Source organism: Atta colombica, unplaced genomic scaffold (assembly GCF_001594045.1).
Source record: "Atta colombica isolate Treedump-2 unplaced genomic scaffold, Acol1.0 scaffold137, whole genome shotgun sequence".
In the NCBI taxonomy this organism is placed as follows: domain Eukaryota; kingdom Metazoa; phylum Arthropoda; class Insecta; order Hymenoptera; family Formicidae; genus Atta; species Atta colombica.
The window spans coordinates 432,164-447,109 of NW_017259225.1; the positions used below are offsets into that span (position 1 = coordinate 432,164).

Genomic DNA, 14,946 nt, shown 5'->3' on the forward strand with positions numbered 1-14,946 from the left:
CCTTGATAGAAACTTCATGCATTTTTTGAGTAGCTGCATACAAAAGTTGCGTAAAATCTGAATCCATTTACTAAATAGAAACACAACAAATAATGAATATTAAATTGATTAATAAGCATTGTCCATTTTCTACTCAGTATTGGCAACTATTAATGAGAACATTAATATTAGATAGTAACTGGATAGAGGTCTAGCAAAACTGCATACATTTCTACCAGGGAGAAAACATCCATATATTTATTTATTTATTTTCACAATAAAGTAATAATAAGTTGATAGAATTATTAAAAATCGATTGAAAAGAAAACTTTTTTTAAGAATAATATTGGGCTGTCCGGAAAGTTCGTGCGATTTTGAAGGAAAATTGAAACAAGAAGAAGATTCAAATTTTAGTATATATTTATTAAATTTAAATTTTTTGCGGCACGAACTTTCCGGACAACCCAATAATTGTCTAAGAGAAAACAGTTGCTCACTTCAAACGAATACGAATTTATACCGTTCTATCGTGCGCACCGGGAAAATCATGTCGATCAACGGGATCGAGATCCGAGTGCTTCGTTAAAAGGTCGCGGGCGGTCGTTTGCATAAGTCTCGTGTTCCGCTGGCTGATGAACCACGACGAGGAGATTTTACGTGATTGTCGACACGCTTTCAATGGTGATTGAGAAGTGACGGGTTTTCTCATATCGTTCTGTTTCTTACATTACCAGCAAGCTATTTGCGATATTGTGAGAAAAAAAGACAAGAGAAACATGCATTAAATGAATGCATTTCAATCTGCAGAAAATCATGATGTCTGAAAGTGAGAATCAGTGTATTATTATTGAAAAACAGTAAATATTCACTAATGATTATATCAGTTATAAGTGTAGCATTGAATCGCTGATTCACTTTTAGAAAGTATATTATATATTTTTTTATATTCTTTAAACTAACTTTCATTTTTAAAGTTTGAATATTACTTGTAAAAAATTCGATTCTTTAAAAACTGCCTTATATAAGAGTTATATAAATATATTTCAAATTTCGCAGATATTCACATTCCCAAATTAACTAATCGGGATTGATTATTTCGCAAGTACAATGTATATGAGATAGTATTTCTCATAAATATTACTCGAAAGAAAATGAAGCTTGAACATTTAATTTTTAAGTACACATTGAATTTGATTTCATCCCTAGTAATATTGGTTAGGTTCCTAATAATAGCGGCAAGCAATTACTTGGCCTAAGATATTGTAGTAACGAATAAATCATAAACTTCATGGCCCCTTTAACAGAGTGACAAAGTAAATTTACTACGCGATTGTTATCGAGGATAACTCGTTGAAGGACCATTAATTGCAGCAAAAGGGGAAAAATTGCATGCTGATCCCTCACGAAACTGCAGGACGAGAAAACGGATTACTCCTACACGCCCTTCTATTAACCCTCCTTCGTTTTCGTAGTTAAAGACCGTGGAAGCTCAGTGTGATTTACTTATGAAATGAAGCGACGCTCGATATCGCGCCCGGCCGAGAGAAGTTTCCTTAATGACCGCCGCGAAATGATCATTAACGATCGTTAGTTAGTCGCTCCCGCAAGCATGAATATACTCGGGTTGAAATACGTTCTCGTCAATTTGCACCGCGACGTTCGCGATTTGAAAACTGAGCGCAGGCGTTCCCGCTCACGCGCGCTCGCATAAATAATTGTGCAAACATTAAGCGATCGTAATTATCGCGATATTACGAAAGAACGCTGCGATCCGCAGTGGAGCGTTACAAATGGCACGACGAGTTGTCGACTTAAGGAGGTATACAAATGTATATAATTAGTGTAGTCACGAGACGATTAACCAATGAGAGGTCTTATTTATCACGAGGACGAGAGATAAATGGTTTGATTTGTGCAAAGTAAAATCTATTTAAGCGATGGAAACCTGCGATGAAGGAAGAACATATCATTCTGATAAATGTCAAAAGTCTCAGACGAGGTGTCGCGATATTTCCGCGTCTGCATCTCCCAAGCTCTCACCATCAAAATTTTTCCATTCCTCCGCATTATATGAGAGGAACAATGGCACGTTTCCGCGATGACACATCGACGATTGGGAAGATGAAAGAAGGCACGCGGGTGCCTACGCGCCCGTCTACGTGCCTGATGTCATCGTGTAACGGATGTACGGTGATCACCTCGCTACCGCCTCGATCGCCGTAGCTTTTCTGCCTTCGGAAACTGTTATTAAGACAGGACCAAGTCGGTCAACAACGGTTATCAGGTGACGGCGCTCCTCGATAGCTTGTTCGTCACAGGACAAAATTTTCCCAACCATATGATAGAACGGTATAATATCATATTCGTTTGAAGTGCGCAGATATTTTCTCTTGGAGAATTCTGAGCGTTTAAAAAAAATATTGTCTATTTTTGAAATACGTTATTTTGTAATATATTTTTTTAAATATTTTTAATAATTTTACCAATATGTTATTATTTTATTATAAAAATTAATAAATAAATAGCGGATGCTTCCTCCTTCAGCGAGCGCTTAAAAAAATTTGTTTGAAGTAAGCAGTTTTTTCTAGGGAATTCTGAGTCTTTCTAAAAAAATATTGTATTTTTTTTAATATATTATTTTCTAATATATTTTAATAATATTTCTAATAATTCTAACTTATTATTATTTTATCGAAAAAAATCAATAGTGAATGGTTTTTCCTAAAGCACTTAAAAAAAATATATATATATATACATATTCACATACATTTTTTCAAACCAGAAATATTTAATAATTTATTAACTTTTGTCATGACTATTTCTAAAATACCTCACAAGTTGCTAATAATAATCTTCGTCGATCGAAAGAGATTCATGTTGTTTGCTCACGTAGACAATCATCAATAAGAGTTATAGTGAATATCTCGTGAGACATTTAATCTCTGTGGGAACTGCTGTTTCACCTCGATTATATGCTCATTTATAAGACACGTAGTATCTGGATTGTTAGCGTTTATGCAGATTGCGATATTCATTTCAGAAACGGTATGAGAATGCGTAGATGACAGTACGTTGGGTAAGTTAGAACGAACGAGACAACTCTCGCAAGACTTAGCGGCACTCCTTCGGATTTCTCAATCCGGATGTGTCGTTTATTACGGGGACATCCCGTCGTGATTCTTCTCTTGTTTCCTCTCACTGCTCATTATGAGAGATGGCCAGAAATATCGCATCATTATTGATTTTTTAAAAATAATGTTTCAAAGCCTTCAGATTAATAAAATGATCGCTGCACGTGTAGCTCATGTTACTTTCTGTTTATCGTTACCACGCGCATGGCTCTTCATATCTCAACATCAATTTTCATTATTAAAATCGTTGCAAGAGAAGTAGGCTTATGCATTATGTAAAATCATTACATAATATGTTTTAATAATGCTACAGGATCCCAAGGGTGTATTGCAATAATTAGAAGCATTTTTGTGAAATGGAATTTTACTCGTGGCGTGTAATATCTGCTCTTTGTATGTATGAATAAAAATCCGCGACGCTTCTTCTCTTTTATTCTATTATATTCACGGTTCATTGTGCTCCAAACAAAAGACAATACCCGCATTCTGCACCCGAATAGGAATGGTCGAAATTTTACGAATGAACGAATATAATTGCACGGAACTCATCTTCGTCTTTCCTCTTAATAATGAAATCACGGTATCTTTGCCATTTCGTTTATTAAATTTTTCCATTCGGAAAACGGCTTACGGCTTCGAATCAAAGAAGAGATAGTCGTATTGTGCATCCATCATCCATGATTTGCAAACAAAGCATATCCGTAGACAGCACGTGCATCGAAATTTTCGATTTTAATTATTTGCTTTTAATTTTTGTGTGATCGGGGATGCTGTAAAGTTAATGTTCAAGGAATGTCAAGTAGGTTATGTGTCAATTTTCTATAAAAATCACCTGATTCTACCACTCTAATTTAACTTTGCGGCCGAGATTTACGGTCAGTTGCTCGATCGATGCTGGAAACACATTCCCCGATAATAGCGGGTCGAATGAAGAGGGTGCTTTAACTCTTTGTGACCTTATGTTGCGCTGCACGTGATGTTGTGCTTTATCATGAAAGTTATCGTCGTTGTCATCGTGCATGAAAGCTTCAAGTAATCGAAGTCACGAAGATTACGAGCGTGGTATTTAAAGTTTGAAAAAGAATTCATTTATACGAGAGAGAAAGAAGAGAGAGATAAAAGTAAATCGCTATTTATTGTGTGTTTTAGGAAGAACGTACATTCCTTTAAGTTGCTTCTTTAATAAATCGAGTTACCATGGAAATGTCTAATTTTTTATATAATGAAGTATCGAAATTGATGTGTGAAAATTCTACGATAGATTACAAAAAAATAAGAGAGAGAAAAAATGTAATCTTTCACGTACGACTTAGTGACAAATAAAGCTCGCAGATGCTTCTTTGACTAATTGCACACAAATCTTACTATAGACTTTTCTCAAAAACGAGATTATAATAATGTAAAAAATTACGATTTTAATCACAAAAAAGTAATAAGTCCAACGACGTTCCATTCCGAAAAGATATTTACGTGCATAAATTTATACATAAAATTAAATTTATACATAAATTTAATCTTGAAAAGTAAACATAATCTCATTTTGTTTTCGATGAAGATGCAACACTTGATTTATCAAGTGTTTCGTGCTATTTTATTAAGATATACACGTAGTAGTTTATTTTATCCAAATTATATAAATATTTGTTTGTAATTTTGGGTGGGCCCTGGTGAGACTCCAAATTTTCGACACTTTACTAAAGAACTACCTTAAATGCTAATAAATGTTACAATTGTAATTGTAACAAATAAAAATTAGTGAACATCAATAGAGAGCTCAGGTATAGATATATACATATATTGGATAAAAATATTATATGAGAGAGAAAGAGGGAGGGGGGGGGGAGAGAGGAGAAAATTAAATAAAAATATTAAAATAATATGTCTAAAGATAATAAATGAAAATAATGAAGTAAGATTAAACAAAAATAAATAAAAATTAAGTAAGTATAATAAAATAAAGTAGAAATGAAATATGAAAGTAGATAAGAAACGAGAGAGAGAAAGTAAATAACAGAATTTAAATTAGGGCTTAAACACGATATTTTACATGAAATCTGCATCCTATAAAATGCATGGCATGCAAAATAGAGACAAAAACGTATGGGTGATTAATGGGTCAATTTCTCTTTGCTCTTTTTGGAGCACTATGCACATTTTATACCTCCGCTTCGCAAAATGGCAGGAGTGTCATTGGCATTGACGAACGACGCGACGGAATTAATCTTTACTTTGGATTCGTGCTCTTCCGTGTCACATTCCCGCATGACTAAAACGCCGAATTAAATGTCGATAAATTGCAACTTGTTCGCGAGTAAATCGGCTTAACTGCAACTGTGTGATCAACTTTTTTTTCATAGCTGAATTAGAGCCTTTAAATCTGTCAATTTGCACGAGTTTAAATTTTATCTTTTATTTTATGTTTTTTTTAAATATCATATCGAGTACGTTACTTTATTTTTAAATATAATATAGTACAATTTTTCTTTTTAAGCGTACAGTATTAGAAATTAGATTCAAAATTTTATACAAAATGAAAATCTAATGTTATTTAAACGTTCTAAAAAAAGTTGTAAAAAAAAGTTGCGATTCCCGATTATTGTGGTTAAATTGCGGTTATTATTGCATTCGATTATGATGATTATCGTATTCCAATAGATCTTCTGCCTCCAAAGCACTGAAATTAAACGCCTCTGTCGTCATTCGCCGAGAGTGAAAGCAGTCGATTATCGGACTCCGTCAATTAACCATAATTGCCGAAGGAGGCGAGGGCGAGATGTAAGGGGATTGAAAAATAATACGCGAGGGGCGAGTCTATTCTCGACTCGTGTCGAACGAGAGATCCAGACCATTAGGAAATTGGCCGACTAATAATAGTTCTGTTGCAATGCGTAACCCGTTACGTAAACTGACTCCTTCAAATTTATTATTTTTTTTTTTTTTTTTTTTTTAAATAAAAACTCGCATATATAAAAATATACAGGGTGTTTCTCGAATCGATCATCATAATTTTTTAAATATTTCCGATGAGTTGACAACCAAATGTTTCTAACAAAAGTTTGTTGATTTTTAACGAAAAATTAATTGTGAAGAAAAATTTTTAAATTATTTATTTTTCAACAAAAAAATCAAAGTCAATTTATTTTTTTTTAATAGAAAATATATATTTTTTTCTTTTCATATTCTTGTAACACATAAAAAGATGAATTCATCGATATATTATTAAATTATATAACATTATATAATATATTATATAATATATAATGTTTTTTATTCGATTCCAAGATAATTCAATTAATACATTTATAATATAATCCACGAATCTGTCGTTGATAAAATAATGACACAAACGTAAACAAACATAACTGTAGGCGACATAGAAATGTACACTTTTCATAATAATCATCGAAATCATAAAGAAGAATTAAAACATACATAAAGTGGCGACTGATTTAAGGAACATCCTATATATACGAGATATACTTATAAGATTATATTTTAATTTCACTTTCAAATCAGAGAAAGAATTACAAGAAAGAGAATAAAGAATCATACAATTAAATAAATTTCCGATCAATGACGACTCTTGATCATGATCTGTCCAATCTGTTCTCGAGCGGAGCTCTTTAATTCACAGTTTACTGATTAGAGATTGACCTGCAATTCACTTTCTTATTATATCCTATCCCTTTTGGATTAATTCACGCGATTATCTCGAAATCGATATCTCTGATAACGTTTTTTACAACAAGTCGATAAATCGTCGCCTATCATCCGTCTCATGTTTCTTTCTGTCGAAGGAAGACAAAGAGAACAGAAGGATGATACAGCAATCCTCTGTTCGTGTAGAAATCCACAAAAGGCTAGTCGAAATCGAGTTGAACGAACCTTCTTTCGATGGCAACGACGACGACGGCCACCTACCTCGAGAGGATATCGATAGGAAAAAGCGGGGCGCCCCTCGAGCAAGCCTCCTGACCATACGACTGTGATAAATGGTGCAATTTTATGGGCAGCCAATGCTCGCTATCCTGGCGAACGTCCTCAGTCCCGGTCGATCCGCTTAAACTACGAAAATTATTTGCCATAAAACGACGGTGCACGTCAACTACACGAATTTCGAACAAAAGCCAAAGCCAAGACTTATGAAGAGCCTCTCGCGAGGAGATCCCGTAAAAGAAGATGGATATGAAGAAAAACATATGCTCACACGAGGCAATATGTGTTTCCTATCCTATGTTTATTCATTCCTCTCCTTCCATTTTCTTTATCTCGAAGCGTTTGATATTTCATATCTATCCCGAGACTTTTATTGTTGGATCACGTTGAGAGAAAAATATTTAATGACTATAATTGTATGCTAAAATAATTATAGTTAAGAACTCAATTTTTATTGATATGACCAGGATTTTAGTAATAAATATTATATTTGTAGTCTTATTTAAAAAAATATAAAGCTGACACCGAAAATAAATTGCAATGATTGTAAATTAAATTACAATCATTGCAACCATTTCTTTCTTTCAATTTAGGGAATTCAACATTCGACATAATACAAGCTTTACACGATTAGCATTGTTGACAATATTTATAGCTCAGTTTTATGTACATAATTGCGAAATTATATTACCGGAAATACTAGATGCACTCTTTTTAATGCCAAAAAATAAAATAGTAAACGAATTGGCCAATTACAGTAGAGACCGTAAAACAATAACGTGAGTAACAGCAAATCCAATGATTTCTTTACTGCTTACATCTTAAGTTTTTCTGTTTAAGTTTTTCTACGTGCCATTAGTTCTTAACGGATCTTACATGGTCGATAATAATTAGAGGTCGTCCGAAACAATAATTAAATTTCTGCCCAAATTGAAATTTCGATTGTGTGTCAATTTTAGCCAAAGAATATAAGTACTTCTCCTTCATAAACATCATAATTATTGAAACAATAATTACACCTATTAAAATACACTACACAATTACACATATTAATGTTATGAAGAAGAGCTATATGATTTCAGTCGAAAATGATACGTTTGAGTTACAATAAAAGTTTCAGATTCTATTATATTAATAGTAGAATGTCAATATAAATACTGATAATATTATCAATGATCCAGATTTCTTGATTCTTGAGCTGTGGTAGGAGATAAAGCTGATGCTCGAGAATAAAGAAATTCAGATTGCCATCAATCCATTAATTTTAACCATACGATTAATAACATCAGTTAGTATTAGTCTATCAGTTATTGATAGTATTATTGACCGTAAATTGACCGTCCATATAAAAGTTTTTACGATACGAACGCAGTCATTCGCAAAGTTCTCCTGGAACATAAGCGACACGCATGAAGGGCTGATGTTTCGTTTTTCACGACGCGTGCATTTTCGCTTGGCAACACTTGGCGAGGAGAAGAGAGTGGCGTATAATATCATACGGTAATGCGTAATTGCAAGGCCGCGACCGACGGCGCACCTCTGGGGGTCGGCCGAGTGACCCGGGAGAGAAGAAAGGGAGGGATCAATTAATTATTTCTTTATAATCGATCGAGCGAAGAGCGTAAATCTTCCAATATCCTCACGCGGATCATTAACTCGGGCCGCGCTGATTATTAACGCGCGATAACTCATTGGTTTTATCGTTCTTATCGCGTCGCACCACTACAGTGCCTTTGCCGACCACCACAATTAACGCGCGTCGTATAATTTATCCGATAAGTCGCACAGTGATTGGTCATCGATGTCGGATATAATTACCGCCACGGAGAGGAGGATCCGGTCAGCGATGACGCGCGTTGCCTTGAAGCAATAAGCACGTTGCGCTTGTGGAAAATTAATAGGCCAATGCAGGAAACGGCGAACGCGTTTTTCCTTAACGGGTCCGCATTAGACGATAATTTACGGGCTGTTCAAGAGGGCGCGATAAATCTTCATTACCGCGAATAACACCGCGAGATTAATCATATTGCTGTTCGTTGTTGAGGAGAGGTCATCTTACCCCCATGGCGAGGATGTTGCTCGCTCCGTATCGCTGATCGTTATTTCACGATCGATCTCTATCGATCGTAATCGGAGTATGACTCGAACGATATAATAATAATACGCAGTCACATGTCATTCGAGTAAGGAAAAATACAGCGTATAAATATAAATAAAATGAATATAATATATAGAGATTCTGAGAAATAAATATAATATACTATATTATAATTATACTTACCCAATTTTATAAATAAAAATCTATTCTTCTGAGAGGAAGAGGAGTTGTCACGTGTCTAAATCATTGAGATGTCTCTTTTACGTTACTAATTAGATATTACATAACTAATTATCTTAAGAGGACTCTAACGGCGACTCACATACAAACGATTTACAACACAGATATGCAATTTACGAAACATCGACACGTTACTGTATATACTACTATGGACGATCCGATTTACGCTCACAATGCTCATGAACATCATTTATCCTTGTTGACATTTGATAAACAATAAGAATGAAATGATTCTTAAGTGTCATAAGCGTGAATCTACATCAACTATTGTACGAAAAAATATGCACTTTAATCTTTTACTCTCATTACGATGTCTGACCTAATTTTGAGAATTCAACATTGTTTGCAGCTCTGGCTGCTCTCATTTCATACCAACAGACTGCAAAATTTTTGAATGAAGCAAATATGAACATCCGTTGATAACTTTACAACAAAGATCTAAATTTCTTATGGATGTATTAGACGTACAGTCGTTTTTGTTTAATAACACATTTTTGTAGTTTATTTATTTTATTTGTTATTATTTTTATTGTTAAAAATTAAAATTTTAAAAATGATGGAAAATTTTACATTTTTCTTTTACTGATTAGTTAAAAAGATATAGAACACATAAATATTGTGTTTATTTATTGAACCACTAATTCATGCATCGGATTCTAACTACGTAAATAATCTTGAACATCTTGATACATAATTATATTTCTTATATTAAAAAATTAAGATTTTTATCATTTATTTATGTAATAATACATTTCCATATATTTTTATTAGAGCATAGATTTAAAAAATACTACTATTTATTAAAATAATTTAAGATTAGATAGTAAACCAAATTTCATATTACTTTTAAACGTGATTTAAAATGTTCCGTAATATTTTTTTCATAAATTTATCATCACCTTTTTTGAAAATATATATAAAGCATCCTTAAATTTTTTTTCGACATAAACTTGATCAATCTGAATTACAGCTTCTACTTTAATTGTGGAAAAAAATTATTAAATCTAATGAATTGTGCAATTAAAATAATAGCGGGTTAGAAAATAATTCATTAGGTAGATAAAACACACACTCCAGAATCACCTTAAGCACAACTCAGAGATGTTGTATCCGTAAAGATTACTGAAATTTTTTCAAGAATATCAGCATAGCTAATATCTTTCGGCACATTTTCCTTAATTACGTCTCAAGGTCCAGACGCGATCGGGAATAATAATTGTTCAGTGAAGTGATCTATTTTCGTTAATTGGCAGCCGCTTGAGATGCTGCTCCGGATCTTTATTGTCGGAATTACCGAAGAGCCCGCTCGTAATGCATCTTACGTTACGCCGATGGTTCTCAATCTCATCCGTATTCGTTCTGCTTGACAGGGTACGAAGCTATGGATCATCATGGAATATCTGGGTGGCGGCTCGGCCCTGGACTTGATGAAGGCCGGTAGCTTCGAAGAGATGCACATTGCCGTGATATTACGCGAGGTGCTCAAAGGGCTGGATTATCTACACAGTGAGCGTAAGCTCCATCGCGATATTAAAGGTACGTTCGCTTGATAAGGCACGAAAGGTGTTTATTGATACCTTAATGCTCTTCATACACAGAGATTTCTAAAGATAGGTCCTATATTGATTCAATTTAGCAAAAGCATTAAATATGATCAGTATTTCGTCTAACTAAAATCCGCGTGAATTAATTGCGTTAATTGTGGCGCAAATCTCTATTAAAAAATATTTATTTATTATCAATTTATGTAGAAATTTACACAGAATGAAATTTATTCGTTATTAATAGTTCTTAATTAATTAATAATATACTGCCTTAATTATTTTTCTATTGGTAAAATAGAAGATTAAATATATGATTCGCATTGGAATTTTTATTGATTTTATAGCGGCGAATGTTTTACTGAGCGAAATGGGCGACGTCAAGTTGGCCGACTTCGGTGTAGCCGGTCAGTTGACGAACACCACCAGTAAACGAAATACTTTCGTCGGCACGCCGTTCTGGATGGCACCTGAAGTCATCAAACAATCCGCTTACGATTCCAAGGTAATTATACGTTAATACGTTAATTAAATTTCGTTAATTAAATAATACGTTAATTAAATTTCTATATTTTGCGGAATGCATCCGTCCATTGCTATAATAAATCAGGTTGCTGCCACATTGCTTAATAAACCAAGTTTATTAAGTTTATATATCTATATGCGTATCTCAAATACGAAAATATCTTTATTTATTTTCTGAAATTGTTTCTGAATATATACATTGTTATTATTTGTGTATATAAAATAAAATCAGTTTATTAATCTTTTTAAATATGACGATACAGTGATTTTCTCTTCCACTTCTCTTTGTTTTTTCTTCTTTGGAAATTGATTTCAAAGTGGCACGGTCACATTTTCATTAGCTTTTCATTAGCACTTCATTTAGCAAGTGATAACTTTGCGAACATTTGTCCCGCAGGCTGACATTTGGTCTTTGGGCATCACTGCGATCGAGCTCGCGAAAGGAGAACCACCCAACAGCGAGCTGCATCCCATGAGAGTTCTCTTTCTAATACCTAAGAACAATCCACCGCAGCTGACTGGGAATTACACAAAACAATTCAAGGAATTTGTCGAAGCCTGCCTCAATAAGGATCCTGAAAACGTGAGTATTCATGGCTGTTTATATTTTAAGTAAATAGTCGAATAGACGATCCCGCGTGTTCAAAAATATTTCTAACGTCGAATCATTCAACGTCTTAATAATCAATAATGCAATCAATAATACTAGAAAATTAGTTTAATGAATGAAAAATTTCGACATAAGAGAAACGTAATCGATTTTTATTTTGATCATTGTGCTTCTCATATCTGTGCAGAGGCCGACGGCGAAGGAACTGCTGAAGTTTCAGTTTATCAGGAAGGCAAAGAAGAACTCGTACCTGATTGACCTGATTGACAGGTACAAAAAGTGGAAGTCGCAGCGCAGCGAGGAGTCGGAGACCGAGAGCGAGAATTCGGATTCGTGAGTATCTTCGCGTTTCTGTTATGCTTCTTACGAAAGTAAAAGCTACCGCTTGTTATTTTCATACATTCAGAATCTTCTTTTTTTTCCGTTATTAATTCCACAATAAATTTATATCTCGAATGTGCAAGAAGAAGGAAAACCAGTTCGAGGCCGTTTATCAATTGCGCGGTATAATAGGCCACCATCCGAGCATGGTACTAAATTGTAACATACTGTATTACACGTTGTTAAGGGAGGAATCCAAGCAAGACAGTGACATGGACGAGCCATGGATAATGACGGTGAAAGGCCCGCATGGGGTTAAAGGATCCGTGGTGCCTATGCTGCCACTAGATGAACAGCCCGCATCTCTGACTCTAACACACACGAACCACAGGTCCTCCAATCACAATCAATCAAGTAAACCACACGCGAATGGTGCCTCGCGATCGCCGCCGAAGGATTCTACGCTTATTCATTACAGAAGCGAGTCCTCACAGAAGCGAGAGTTACATGATGGTCTAGTGAAACACGTGCCTGTGAGTTGCTGTTCCAATAATCAATTATTTAATATCTCATATTCATATTTATGTCTCTTTCTTACTTTCTTTTTTATTTTATAGCCCCGACCACATGAAGCCGCACCTCCACCACCGGTAGACACGAGAGAGAAACGAGATGAAAGAGACTATCGTGACTCTAGCCGAGAATCTACACTCAAAGAGTCAAAGGAGATGCGCGACAGTCGCGAGAGGGATAGAGAAGTCATCAGAGAACGAGAACGAGACAGGGAAGGCAGAGATCGAGATAGAGCCAGCAGGGACTTTAACTCACGAGAAAAGAGGAGAAACAGTAAACCAGACGTGCCCATCACTTCGATGGCCGATCATAGACCTAGCGAGGACAAGCAAAGACCCAGAAGTTCACAGGAGCTCAAGCATCCGCGAAGCGTTGCTTTGTCTGGTGTCGTTTTTCCTCTCCTTTCCGAGGTATTATAAGTAATACTTAAAATCTAATAATAAATACTATAAATGGTACAAATATAATAAGTGTAACAAGTTAAAACTATCGAGAATTTATGGAAATGACTTGTGTTTTCAATAAAATTACAGCTTCAACGAAAGCACCAATATTCGGTGAGAGACAATAATGGCGAGGGCGGTAGTGGTGGTGGCAAGAATGGCGGTGCTGTAGAAGAACTGCGAAGCGCTTTCGAATCGGCGGAACGCACGTCGCCGGGAATGACAGAGTCCCTTATCCGCGAACTGATCAAATCCTTACTTCCCCCCAATCATTCTGAAGGGCGCCTATCTATGCTAATGGAGAAGGTTATTTTAAGGTAATATCCTCTTGAGAAAAATACGCATCTCGGCGGTACATTTGAGCAAAAAGAACAACATGCTCTTTTGTTTTAGGGATACGTAGGGACGCGAGAGGACAAAGGTCCGCAAGAGACTGTGGTCCCAAAATATCCTAATATTGTAAAACCATACGTTATTTCTCTCGATTATCAATTTACTAATTAATACGAGCCGAGCATGTCGTCGATGAGTGGCGATTCCGAACGTGAACGTGAAGGTGCGAGGGAAATGTGTTCCTTGCCCCATCATCCCTCCCCGCTCTTCCCCTTTCTCACTAATCTAAAGGCCGTACTACAACGAAGTCTATCGAAGTTTTACGAAGTAGTCTACTGAACCGCCCCATTTTCATCTGCCTCACTGTAGGATAATAATACGTAGATGGACGGCAAATACATGCAAAACGTTGTGCCAGTATTCTTGCAGTTCCTACTCGTGTAATTGTTATCGATTTTTTTCTGAACTTCTCTAATGAGCTGTTCTACATTTATACGCTTTTCCATGTTTTTCCATCGGTTCGTCGCCCGACAGTTCATTTCAATCACGAATCAATTTCTCATTATGGAATTTGTATATTTTTGATTTTTAAAAAATTTGTTAATTTTTTAATATTCACGATTTTATCATTTTTGAAAGTATAAATCACATAAAGCTGCGTATTACGTTCAAAGGATATGTGAAACTATATTTTATGTTAAAGAAAACTAAAAAGTAACGTATTTAATGAAGAGTTCAATGTTATGGTATGTTATTTTTAATATACTGCTAGATGAAAAGAACTGTCAGTCGATTCCTTTTTTATTACTTTAGATATTGAAATGTACTTCATTATTAATAGATTAATTAGAGAGAATGTCGAGGAGAATATTCAATTTAATAGTTACGAAAAACCTTATCCTTGAAAAAAAAAAGATAACACTTTAGCAATCTTATAGCAATCAGTTACGAGTAGAGAAAGGCGGAAAATAGATGGCAGCGCGTTTGCGAAAAGGCTGAATCGAAACCTCCATACACAATAGCCTAATAAATATCTTTTAAACCTTCTTCATGTTCGGCGTGAACATCGATCTGGCGATACGACACAAAACAAAAATTGTACAGACTCGGCAAAAGGGATAGATGAAAAGTATTCGATGACTTGGTCTTGCCTCACACACAATATAGATACGTTTGCAGCATGCACTAGCGAGCTATCTCGAACATCTGTATAAAC

The 14,946-nt window shown here is 35.0% G+C and overlaps 1 protein-coding gene across 3 annotated transcripts in view; it reads left to right on the forward strand.

Moving 5' to 3' along the window:
• The window catches only part of LOC108684675 (serine/threonine-protein kinase 26), a 123,853-nt gene extending 109,595 nt beyond the window's left edge, over positions 1–14,258 (forward strand). For all 3 annotated transcript variants that reach the window (XM_018189121.1, XM_018189120.1, XM_018189119.1), the window contains exons 3-10: positions 10,755–10,920; positions 11,273–11,430; positions 11,848–12,033; positions 12,248–12,393; positions 12,629–12,914; positions 12,999–13,364; positions 13,488–13,714; positions 13,791–14,258. In XM_018189121.1, coding sequence (XP_018044610.1) covers positions 10,755–10,920; positions 11,273–11,430; positions 11,848–12,033; positions 12,248–12,393; positions 12,629–12,914; positions 12,999–13,364; positions 13,488–13,714; positions 13,791–13,800 — 1,545 coding nt within the window. In that variant the 3' untranslated portion in view covers positions 13,801–14,258. The remainder of the gene's footprint in view (positions 1–10,754; positions 10,921–11,272; positions 11,431–11,847; positions 12,034–12,247; positions 12,394–12,628; positions 12,915–12,998; positions 13,365–13,487; positions 13,715–13,790) is intronic.
• The last annotated feature ends 688 nt before the right edge of the window (positions 14,259–14,946 follow it).